The following is a 12777-nucleotide window of genomic DNA, read 5'->3' as shown; positions in this document are numbered from 1 at the left end:
TCTTCTAGCATGTTTAGTCCAAACTGTAGACAGATCACACAATTTCTTAGTGATTGAGTGAAAACCAAGGAGCCTGATGGCTTGTAGGGCTTTTTTCCCAAGTCCCTTTTTGGAATATGGGTCTTTCCCATGGAATTGGCATGTGTGAGAGCATGGGTTGTGCATCTCAGGTTGTGCTCACTTCCAATCCTGGCCCTGTTCCCTGATGGAGTGCAGATGGAGCTGCTACTCCCTGACCAACTCCATTGGGTCACGGAGAAGACTTGGGGGATCTCAGCTCTGCCAAGAGGGTGAGATGGCTCTAGCTGTAACAGTGATTTCCTGGGGTTACCTTTCTGAACCCCTTTTTTTGGAGAACAACACACAATGCTAGCTTAGTGTCAGTGAGATCACGTGTTGTCCATGCCTCCACATCCCACCATGTGCCACCGGCGCCGGCACTGGGGGAGGACCACCCTGCAGCTCCATGTTCCCGCTCTGTTTCTGCAGGGATGGCAGGCTGATGGCTGGTGACGAGCTCCTCATGATCAACGGGCAGTCGCTGGTGGGGCTGTCCCACCAGGAGGCTGTGGCTCTCCTCCGCTCGGCCGCTGGCCTGGTGCAGCTCGTGGTCTCTAGCAAGGTACAGACCTCTCCCAGGTGCTCTCACAAATGTGCCTCTGCAAATGTTTGTGCCAGTGCTTCGTGAAAAGGGCATATTTTTGATAGGCAATCACATGTGCACATTTGCTCCGCTAAATTTAATGTACAGCAAGATGTTACCTAAGTTTTGACCAAAACCATTTTCTTAAAATACATGCTAAATAAAGCAGGCTGTTCTCAGCCTCTTCTGCGTAGCCTCTGTACCTCTCGTCTCCGTCCTGCGTGTGTGCCTGAGGTCTCTTGATGATGATCTCTTGGCTCGAGCTCCTTATTTTGTCCTTGTTAATAATGTGGAGTGGAGCTCTTACAGATAAAGGAGCATGAAATTTCAGGGAAATGAGAGTAGAACTCATTTATCAGTTAGGCTCTTCGTTCTGCTTTGATCGCAGAAGAGGTTGAGGGGATGTTAAATAGTATTTTGTCCTTTGTTTAAGAAAATCCTGCCAACCCTTGTTTGCTCTTCTCTGTGGATCACATCCTGCTGCCCCCCACACTTGGGTTGCTGCAGGTGTTTGGTGGGTGGCCAGTGGGCTCCTGAAAGCACCCAGGGGTCTCAAATAAGGACCTGCCTGCAGGGTGGGTTTGTCAGGGCCTTTGAGGGGGTGGCAGGAACATCTTGGTACCTGCATTTCCAGGGTGTCAGCAAACCACTGTGTCAGTATTTTTATATTTCTTCTTAGCTTCACCTTTCAGTTTCCTCAGCCATCCCAATGCCCATTTTCTGTGGCTTTAGTGTCTGGATACTCATTGGCTTCCTGGGATGCTTTATGCTCATATTTTTCAAGAAGAGGCTCTATTCTACCATATTGAAAGTGAAGAGCCTGTAACTTCTCTAATATTTCAGTTCATTGAAGACAGTCAAGTTCATTGAATATCTTCTGTAGGATCACAGCTTGGTATTAACCCTACCAGTGTTTGTTCTGGAAACAACACACTTTGACATGAAGTAGCTACATTTTTTGTTTCTTTTAGACAATTGGACTCTGTCAAAACATGAGGCAGTAGACTGCACAGATTTCTCCTTAAGCTTAAAAGATTGTTCACATGATGACCTCATCATGAATAAGCTCATGGCATAAAACTTCATGTTCTTGGTCAGGCTGTGAATCTGTTTGTCCTGTGCTCTGTGCACTTGGGCAGTTTTCATGTCCCTGGAAGAAGGACTTGAAAAGGCAAGCAGTGGGGAATCCACCCTGTGCCATGCCTCAGGCAGCCTCAGAAAAGGTGTAAATGGGTGAAGTGTTCCCTGGCATCTCCTTTGGGGCCTTATTTGTTGGTATAGGAATGCAGCCTTGCCTTTTGGCCTGGTGAGTGCTCAGGAACATAGAATTTGTTCTGAAAGCAGTAAAATGAGAGTCTGTCTGGCCACTGCTTTCAGCTGATGCATGTGTTTGCCTGCCAGAAAATATGCCAAAGACTGGAAACAGATCCTGAAGAATCAGGACTGAGTTGGTAGAGGATTGGTGGTTTAGTTTTCATTTTGTTCTCCTGAGCAGTGTTGTCAGTGTATTATTCTTATGTGTGTAGGTAAATAAATGTGTGAAGGGAACATCCACAGGGAGGGAGCAGGAGCGCAGGGTGTGATTTGGGAGGCAATGAAATGAGTAACGAGGTCTGTAAACTCTCAGTCTCCTCGCAGTAATGTTTAGTAAACCCAAAGTGAGGAGGAGCAGGCTGCTGGAGAAGTATTTATTTTCAATTCTCTTTTATGAAATCTAAATTTTTTAAACATTTTTTAAACTGGCCCATGTTTATTATATATGCACTTTAAAACCAGGACTGCTTTTTATAACCGGGCCTTTAAAGTCTGAGCACATGGAAGTGTGTAACAAGGGGAGGATTACCAGAGAGCTCACACTGGGCAGGTGAAATGGGTTTACTGTGACACTGGTGTTTTTTCTGCACGCGATGTAACGTATTTTGTTGTCTCTCGGGTAGGAATCTTCTGAAGGGGATTTTCTGAAGTGTCCATCTACCAGTTTGCCAGACTTGCTTAGCACTTGCTCAGTCCAAGACTCTGTCTCTTGCACTGACAATAAGGAAAACGAAGAGCCAGAAGAAGAACATGTGAAAGGAGTGAATGTGTCTTCTGAAAAACCGGTCGCTGTAAGTGTGGTTTTGGTGTGAAGTTTTCACTCTCTCCTCTGATGCCTGTTTGCATCTGTCACATTCTTCTACAGCTTCTACAGGAGCAGGTCCTGGGGACGGGGCCGTGCCACCCAGCCCTTCTTTGCATGGGATGTGGGTGAGAAGCTGTAGTGAGGATGGCAACTGCCACAGCACCTGCCATCTCTGAGGCAGGGCAGGGGCACAGGGAGCAGGAGCTCCAGTGTCCTCCAGCCTATGTCGCAATCACGGTTTTGTTTTTCTCTCTGCCCTTGGATTGTTTTCCACCCACTTCCACTGCTTTTGTTGGATCTGATGCAAAGTCTCTCTCAGTGCTTACGCACTTACACGCTCTTCTTTCCCCTTCTTTTGTAACTAAAGCTCTTTAACAGTTTATGATCCAGCTCTTGAAGTTTGTATTTGCTTTGTTGAAGCCAACAGACAGTTTTCAGTGGAGGGATAGGAAGTCCTGGCTGTGAACCGTAACTGAAGTTCTGCTGAATAAATGCTGCCAGTTGATAATCTCACTTGCATTCCCTTCAGGGCTGTATTAAGAAGAGATTAAGTGGGTTATTGTTATTTATTTGTAATGTAACAGCTCTCTGAAACTTCATTGGTCTTCTAGGCCTCTCTTGTGTTGTACAGACAAAGAATAAAGTGATGTTTCTAATCTAAAGAGCTTGCAGACTGATTTTCCAGCAAAGCAGGTGGATTCACTTGAAGCTTGTATCTATTTATAATTTTCTCTTCTTGTCTTTTTTTTCCTCTTCTTTCTTCTGCTTCAGTTGTAATAAATATCCTAAACCTTTGGATGGCTCAGATATGATACTGGTTTGGTGATTTGTTTTGATTTTATAGTCTTACACTTGCCTGTTTCTGAGCAAAAGGCTGCTCCCCAGGATGAGTCTTGCACTGTAGTCAAACTGATGCTGGTGTTCACTTCCTACCTGCCTGTCATCTCTGGCATACTTTGAGTCAGTGTTTATAACAGTTCTCACTCTCACACATCTCTTTACACTGACAAGTTTTGTTATTTCTACAGTCTTCTCATCTATGTGCCAGGGTACCCTTTTGGGGGGAGGAAGGGAAAAACACATAATCAGAGGATGCTTAGCAGTGATGATGGTGTAGTGTTTGTGTGCTGACTTGAGTGGGCACCTAAACATTCTTTTGACTATCAAAATACTTCAAATTCTTCTACAAGCCATGGTTCAAATTCTAATAATTTTTTCATAAGGCTGTGGCTCAGCAACACTTCAAAATAAAAATCAGTTTTGTCAAAACTTAATTATGTGTGGCTTCAGGATGCAGCTCTCTGATGCAGGCGTTCCAGCACATGCTAGGAATTATTTGTCACTTGGTTTGCTCCTGTCTTTTCAGCAAGGCTCTGCCTGGTGGAGAGTGACGGCTTTTTTTAGTGTTTCCTTTCCAGATTAACATAATGCTCAGGGAAGCTCAAGGTAGCTGGAGTGCACATGACTGTGAAGACACAGCTATATGAGCATCCCAGAGCCCTTTGGCACCGGCCTGAGTTTGGAGCCTTCCCCAATGTTCATCCCAGTGCCACTGCAGCTGGCTGTGGTGGTGGCCTAATTCAGAGCCAGCTGGATTTGCCTGCCTATCTGGCACTCTCATGCCTGATGGCAATAGCTGTGTGCTTTCGTAATAAACCACTGGGATATGGAGGAGAAATCACAGAAATCTGGGTACCATAAACACATGAGGAGAGTAGCAGCAAGATTTTTTCTTTTTCTTTCCTCTATTTCTATTATTAATTTTTTTTTAATGAAAGGGTGTAATTTAGAGAGATGTAACAAGTTATTGGTGACTCTCGGGACCTCTTCTGTTTTTCCTTGATCTGCAGATGAAATCATTACTTTTCTGATCTGAAGCACAGGGTGTCTTTGCATTCCCTTTGTAATTGCTGTCTCAGCCTCAGAGTGCAGAGGGGCTCTCTGCAGCCTGGGCTGGGCACTCTGTACAGTGTAGACCTCCCAACTCTACCCTCATCCTGTTCCGTCCTCATCAGATCACAGCCTGAGCTGAGCTGGGCTGTGCAAATCCTGTGTGCCACCAGGCAGGACAGAGGAAGGTGAATGTATGGAAAAGATAAAATTCACGAGACTTTTTTTCACATGGCAAAATGGTGGGGATTTTTCATAGCAAAGCTTAGAAGGTGATTTCAAGGCCAATATGAACTCAAAGCGTCACATGATTTTATATTTTAAAATATATGTATAGTCACATAGATTATTGCAAAATTGCTTTAGAAATCACTGTTCTTTGCTGCTCCCACACTCCTGATGATATTCACATGTCTTCTCTTTCTCTCATATATATTTAATTATATTTATACTGTAGATAAGGGATGACAGCGTGACTGATGATTAAAGAAGGAATTAAGCTGGACTATTTTTGATCACTGCAAATGTAATTGTATTAGACTTCCAGGGTGGGTGGTACTGAAGGACTGGACCAGGTAACTGAGACTGTAGTCTGAGTTAAAGAGTCAGATGTCTTAGATTTGAAGCTGATTCTCCACCCAGCTCTGGCCAGGAGTTGTCTTCCTCACCTCTGACAAGAGATTAATGGATTTTCTTGTTTACTCTGTGGGACTTTGTAAGGACTCCAAAGGGATGCTGTCAGGTGCTGGGTGGTTATGTAACAGTGAGTAATTCAGAGTGATTTATTGTCAACTGAGGCTTCACTGTCCCTTTTCTGACCCAAACAGTATATATCTAATTCTTAAACAAGTAAAGAAGATACTTCAAAACTTGTAGGAGCTCTTAGGGTTGTCCAAGATATTCTGTCATTAACTTCTCTGTGAATATAGTTCATTGCTGAGTATTCAGAACCGTGATTTATAGACCTGATGGACTGTATAGTCTTGCTGTTAATGCTTTAGCACCTGGTTGCTTAAAGGCTGAACCAGGCAGAAAAAACCAATCACTTGGAACAAAGGTATGTATTCAAATCTTCATACTTGTAGTTACTTAAAACTCAACTGGACCAGGCTCTGAGGAACCTGATCTAAGTTGAATCTGTTTTGAGATGGAGCCTGGACCAGGGATGCCCCAAAGGTCCCTTCCAAACCTGGCTTACCCTACAATTCTATGAAAAAAAACCAATAAAAAATATTAAAATTATCTTTTCTAGTGGCTAAAGGTTGAAAATTTCCCTGTGAGCAAGTTTTTTAAAAGTCTTGAAGTTCTGCTCCAGTGTTTCCAGAAGGGAAATGGAGTCTGAGCTAGTAAGCTTCCCCAGGACACAGCAGAAGGGTCTAGTGACATTTGAAAACTGTAATTTAGGAGAAATATCACTTTCAGTCTTACTTGAAAGTCTACTTGTTAAGTTTCATTAATAAAAATTTCATAATACAATTTAATTGAGGCTCTGTTTTTACAGTCTCCTTATGTAAAGCCCTGTTTAACATGAAATGACCCTTAAAGTTCTAACTTTAATAAAAATTGTACTGCCAGGCAGAAAAAGGTTACATTAATATCCTTTAAGTGCATTTCTTTTGGAGCTAGTTGGGCCAAAATATTCCTTAACTTCAGACACAAAATACTGGGCCAGAGAGTCACGTTGTCCTAAATGGTACTGAGGCATTTAGGGGGGGATTTTAAACTCCTCCACCCCAATCCATATTTTGCTGTGTGCAGTTGACATTGCTATATTAAAATATCATTATTTATGTCCAAGTGAAATAGGATAATATGATAGTATTTGCCTTGGATGATTTATTTTTAATTCTAATTCACTTTTACTAGTATTTCTGTTCTTGAAATTGAATCTGTCACTTTATTGCTGGCTGATGGAGCAACCTGGGAAATGAACTCTAAAGAGAAAACTCATCTGCTAAGAATTTGCAAAGTGTCTGGTGAATTTGGAGCATTTTTGGTCCCTGAACAGAAGCACGTGCCGTTCTTAGTGGCTCCAAAAGTTATTTGCCTCTCTTTCTGGTAGTGCTGTATTGTTCAATATATGATGGTCTGAGTATTATTTAAATGTCCAGCTTCAGTGACCAGCTTCACATTAACGGCTTGAAATCCCTGAAAGCTACTAAATATAAGAAGAGGGCATCTGCCTTGGGAGGTTTGGATCCGTGGTTGCTGGAGGCAGGGATGGAAGGCTGGGGACTGTTCATCTGTGCTTAAATCATGTGCTCTTCCCTTGGTATTTGCCATTTGTGATGCTGGAGGCATAGACCCTGAGCTGAGTCTATTCCATGCAGAATAGAATTGTACAAAAGAGACATTTCCTGTTTGGGAAAGGAGTTCGTTATTATCCCTACCTGTTGAGGGGGAGCTGGGAAGGGACACTGTTTGCTTCCCCATGCCCAAGCTGGCTGTGCAGGGAAGACTGGGGACACAGCCTCTAGCAGCACCCTCAGCTGCGTGATCCTCTGCTGTGGGGTGTCAGGCCCTTTTTACTGATGTTTTAATCATTTTGAGTTGACCTGAAGCGTGTGATGTGTTACCTTCATGTCAGCTGTCAGCACGTTGCATGCAGAGATGGCCGTGACCCAGCAAGGTTGTCATCCTCCTACCAGTAACAGAAACAGGATGTCTCCTGTTAAGGTTTCTTGCATGATCTGCATTACCTGATCCCTACCAAAACTCTTTTTTCTTTTTCTTTTTTTTTTTTTTTTTTTTTTTTGGCTAGGCATGTAGCTGAAAGCATATAAGTAAACCTGTTTGTTGAATAGGAAGAAATGCATTTGTTTAACTCCCCTCCCTCCCCATTAATATTTTTTTTTTCTGAGCTGTAGAACTGATCAGTTATTTTCTGCCATGAGCCTTTCTGTCCTACCAGGGAATCCATACGTAATTACCTGTAGCCATGCAAGCATAATAAAGACAAGGATAACAATGCCATAAGTTTAAAAACAGTCTCGAGGTCAAAAGTTCTTCTGGAAACACTTGGAGAGAATTTCAGAGAAAGCATTAGCATTGAGAAGGAACAGGAAGCATAACTCAACAATTAAATGTGTGCAGAGCGTGGGGAGGGGCCCTCGTTACTTGGAGGACTGGAGTGTTTGTTCCCATTAGGGCACTGCAGTCTCAACAGAGCCTGCAGAAATACAGCTCACTCCTCAAAAAGCGCTGCATGGCTGGGAAAAAAGCAAGAAAGGGCTTTTACTCTTTCAAGAAAGAAATTTGCTTTGCAATGAAATGCTCTACTTGGGTAGGGGAGAGGGAGAGAAATTGAAGAACCTGGTGTGCGGCTCAGCTGTAGCCAGCCCTTGTCCTGGGGAAGGGTTCAGTAACCCTCTTCCTCTTCAGTGGTGAGGGCTGGTGATGTGGTTTCCAGATCCTGGAATGTGCCATGTCGCTCTTGGAAGGGGGAGGGTCCAGCTGCACCTTGGCATAGCTCAGAGCTGTTGCCCTTCCCTCATGCTGTAGCTGCATAGACATGCTGGGTCCTACAGTGACTCCAGATGTGAGTTTTCAAAGTAAGTATAGTTAGGAATTTGGGCAAGGGAAAATGATAAAATATTTGGAGACCAAATCTGGTTCACAGGGTGTGTGTTGTTTCCAGAAGCCCTATCATATCAAAATAAGCAATTGCAATTTGTCTTGTTGAGGAGTTGTTCAGTGATGGTGTGACACTGGTCAGGGCTGGGGGAAGGTGTTGGCACACATTGCATGAGTTTGGGGAGGAGGATGGGTGCTGAAAGGCCCCCAGGGGCACAATGTCACTGAATTACTGCTTTTCACACATCCTGAAATTCACCTGTCAAGGAGACATTAACATGAATGTGTTCTTCATGTCAGGAGGGAGGTCCTCAGAGCACTCACATCCTTCCCTGAGCCTGGTTCCCAGCCTTTTAGGACCACTTTCTACTGCCTCCATCTTAAAGGCAAGACCAGAGAAAACTGTTTCACCCAAGGGCTATTACTCTGCAGGTTTCTCTGTAGACATGATGCAGTCTACAAAATGTGAAATATCTCTTGTTGCTTGGGCTGGTGGAAGATAACCTTTTTAACTTGTCCATAAATATCAACGTAGACAATGCCCAGTTATAATTTTTGCTCTTCCTGTGTGATATGTTTGAAAGCTGAGTCAGCAGAGCAATAGAAACACAAGTTTATCTACAGTACAGGTTCTGCATGGTCTTTGTTTTTGTGAATGAGGGTTTTTCCCATAAAGCAACAGATACAGTACAGCCTGTCTCTCCTTTGGCTGTTTGGATAACTGCCCAGTTTTGAAGGAGATGAACTGCCTTTAACAAGCTAAAAATAACACCCTCATGGCACTGGAACAAGAGAGATGCTGTCACAGCCATGCGGTTCACATACATTAACAGAAGGATGATAAAGGCTTTAGGTTTTGAGACTTAGTGTGAATGTCGCATCATCACATCTGCAAATTCTTGAGTGTATACATGGTCCAGTCTTGGTTGGGCTTGGGTAAAACTCCTTTGAGATGTGCTGTGCTTGAATACATGCAAAGCACATGTATAATGCATGAGGCTTCAGATCCTTGATACAGGTATGAAAGACACGTAATGGTTGCATATTCTATGTCCTTCTTTGTACTTAGGGTGGTATAAAATGTGGATTTGGAGCTGAAATGCAAACTCCCATGAGCTATGTCATGGGAATACACTCTGAAGCTGTGGGTTGATGTTGTTAGGAAGGTCTTTCTTTATTCTCAGGAGAGTTGTTTATTTGGAGGACTGATTATTGCTTGCTTTGTCCCTCACTGTGAGTAGAAAGGTTGTCATTTAGGAAAAAAGAAAAAAAAAAGAGAAGCAATTTACTGTTTGTCGTGATGCAAAGGCTCCAGATTTGTACTAAGCCACGAACTGAGTGTTTATTAAAGAAAATAACAGAGGAGCTGAATTAACTTTCACATGACTTGAGTTCCATGGGTGTCAGAATCAAGGAATCCTTTAGGTTTTCACTGTTTACCAGGACCAGTCTTCTGGGACCTCTCTGCAGCGCATGGAGACATCTCGTGGACAGTGACTAAATTGCATGGAGATGTGTCCTACTTTTTGATGTTTGAGGGGAAAAAAGGATAAAGCATAAAAAAGAGAACAGCAGGGATCTGTTTGTGTGCATTTTATTTCCTTTAGCTTAGAAGCTGTTTCTAGTGAAAATCGTAATATATTGCAGAAGTAGTGTAATCTGGTCCAAAAAGGATTGGGAACTGTTTAGCTGGGAGCATCTTACTGTTTCCGAGGCATATGCTGTCTGTGCTATGTGTTTCTTGGAGAACTTAGCTGCGTTAGCCATTTCCTGCATTTCTTCCTATTTAAAATGATACTTTAAAGGTTTTTTTTCTTCAAAACATTATTAATAATTTTAGCAACTGTTTGGAAACCTGAAAGTGAAATCTGCTTCGCTTAACTGCAGCCCTGACCAGCGAGTCATTGGAGCCAGCACAGCTGGGATCCTGCTACATCAAGAACCTGCGAGTATCCTCTGGACAATGATCAACACGCTGAGGCTCTTGGTATCAAACACATCGAAGGAGGTTTTGGAGTGTCTTGTGCCAAATAAATAGAGTGTTCTGGAAGATGAGAGTAGCTTAGCTCTGACATAGTTTCCAGGCTGTTTGCTGAGGCTACATGGGCAAGTATCGCTGCTGGCTTTGTTCTGGTGAATGCCAGGTTATGTTTCATGTGCAGGTTTGTGTGGGGCTACTCTGTGGGCTTTGTAAAGAGCCTAAAAATAGCTGTTGAGGGTTTATGCTTCCTGAAGCGAATGGTAATGCCCCTTCTAGCAATTGCTGCTTTACACTGAAGGCTTAGGGTGGCTTTTGAATGCAGGCATTTGGTAAAGTGGCAGACTAGACATTCTTAGAGACCACTTTAAAGGCTTTTGTTTTGTTTATTTGGCATTTCCACCTATTCAGAAATTAGGGCAGCTCCAGTTCTTGACTGTTTATCAAATTCCTTGACCTCCTGCTACACATGGACCAAGAGTTCTCCAACACTTTCTTTAAAATTCAGTAATGCAGGCCTTGGGTTCCCATCCTCTTTGGCTAGGCAGGAGGAAGTACAGGCTACACCTGGTGATACCAGCACGTGTAATTCCCAGGGGAGCTGCTAGTGCTTTGTTTCACCAGCAGTGCTGAATAGAGTCCAAACCTGAGTCCTCTTGGAGCCTTGCTGGTGGAGCCTGCCTCGGGCAACATGCAGAACTGCTCTCCACCCTATCAGCCTTGCCCTGGTGGGAGAAACCAGGGCACAGGGTTTTTCTCAGGTGCCAGTTAAGGCACTGAATTAGTGCTGACATGGAGGTGATGTTCCTTCTCTTTTCCTCTGTCCATGGCTCAACGTGGTTCTCTGCGCTTGAGGGGTTTTCTCCCCTCATGACGGTGGGGAGCAGCGTTGCAGTGCCCTTTGAAAGAGGGGAGTCCTCTAGCTTGCACCAAAAATGACTAAATCCGGGATTAAATTGGACTTCTTGTGAGCCCCATGGCTGAATTGATGGAGCTCCCTGGACATTGGGAGGTGCTGTGTTTTGGAAAAATGCCCCTGGGTGCTGCAGCCCCTGATGCAGTGTGTCCCAGCTCATCAGTCTCCTTCCAGGGTCTGGGCGGCTTTGTGCGTGTCCTAAAACAGAACAGTAAGGCATGAAAAAGTCGGTGCCATCCAAGATTAGAAAATCCGTGTCCTCTGCATCACTTGCAATGTTAATTCTCATAAATTATAGTGCTGCAGTTTGTAATTTATCTGGGAGATGGATTCAATTAAATTGAAAAAGAGCTAATTTAAAAGTGAAGGTATTTTACTTTCCGTGCAAGGCAAAGGGGCATGTGGAGTTCCCTGCCTAGGAGATACATTTAAGGCTTAAAGCATGCTGTGCCCCATAAAGCAATAAATAATTGCACAAATAACTAGAACAGCTACAATTATAACAGATCTTGGAAGAAAATCTCAAAAACTTTTGGAAAGGTTAAGGGCTCTAAGGCATCAGCCAGTCTCAAGAGGCTAGGAAGAAAGACTGTGCAGGAAGCAGGTGAAGCCAGGTTTGCATTGGGTGGGTGTTTTGTATGTTTCTCTGGAGGGTCTGTGCTGGCACCTCATGTAGACCCGTTGGGTCCATCCTGATGGTTGCCCCACATACAGCAGTGTCGGGATGTTTCATGTTTAAATGTTTGGAATAGTATTGCTTAAGGAAAAACTGTCAGGACCAAAGAAGATGAGGAATTACCCCATGGAGCTTGTGCAGGGGCACAGCCATTCCTCTTCCACATTGCTGCTCTGAGGAAAGGCAGTGGTCTCGCTGGTGGACTTGCTGTGCCAGTGCAGGTGGAGCTGAATTTGGCATGCTGCAGAGTTCTCAGTCTGATCCTCGCTGTTTCACTCCCAAACTACCAGGTTAAACTGTCTGTGTGGTGCTCGCGCTCTGCAGAGCAAGCCAGGCTGTGGCGTGGGGAGTCAGGTGGGCTTGCAGATGGGGAAGGCAGCAGCTGAGGAGCTCTGCAAGGGCAGCAGTAAAGCAGTTTGCTTATTAAATTGTATCATCCCCTGTGTGCCGTCTCGTTTTTGTAGATCGGCAGCAATTGCCAAGCTGTTTGCGGTTAAACAATGCAGACTGTCATAATCCTGCTCCTCATCTCGCCTCATTAAGAACCTGGTCACGCTGGAGCTTTGCCCGAGCGAGGACTCCGAGGGCAGTTGTTCGTCCTGGTGCAGTGCCAGGACCGTGTGTCCCTGATAGCGCAGTTTCCTTTGAAATCAATTGAGATGTCACCGTCACTTGATCCCAGAGCTACTTAATGAAGTGGCAAAATGGGCTCTATTTTTAGATCTCACTTCAAACTACAGTGTGTGTTAAAGCTCCCCTTGTCCTTAAAGCCGGGACGGCATTGGATAGGATTTATTGGTTTAGTTTAATACGAGACCTACAGAACTGGAATAATAAGCTTCATTTCCTTGAAAGTGAGGAAAATTAAAATGGCATGGTTAAACCTGGGCAGCCGCCTCGAGACAGTAAAGGGATACGTTCACGGCCAGAAGGATAAGGTGGAGCTGGGTTTTTCTTCTTGTCTAAGTTATAGGAGAGCCAA

The 12777-nt window shown here is 44.0% G+C and overlaps 1 protein-coding gene across 3 annotated transcripts in view; it reads left to right on the top strand.

Annotated features, from left to right (window-relative positions):
• PDZD2 (PDZ domain containing 2) overlaps positions 1–12777 on the top strand; it is a 138904-nt gene that overhangs the window by 82802 nt on the left and 43325 nt on the right. For 2 of the 3 annotated variants that reach the window (XM_027745650.2, XM_027745655.2), the window contains exons 4-5: positions 490–622; positions 2581–2748. The exons of the other annotated variant lie outside the window; for it this stretch is intronic. In XM_027745650.2, the coding sequence (XP_027601451.2) occupies positions 490–622; positions 2581–2748 (301 nt within the window). The remainder of the gene's footprint in view (positions 1–489; positions 623–2580; positions 2749–12777) is intronic. 3 annotated transcript variants of the gene reach the window in all.

Source organism: Pipra filicauda, unplaced genomic scaffold (assembly GCF_003945595.2).
Source record: "Pipra filicauda isolate LSUMZ 115617 unplaced genomic scaffold, ASM394559v2 scaffold86_size2582843_pilon, whole genome shotgun sequence".
Lineage (NCBI taxonomy): Eukaryota > Metazoa > Chordata > Aves > Passeriformes > Pipridae > Pipra > Pipra filicauda.
This window is presented reverse-complemented; position numbering and strand designations above follow the sequence as displayed.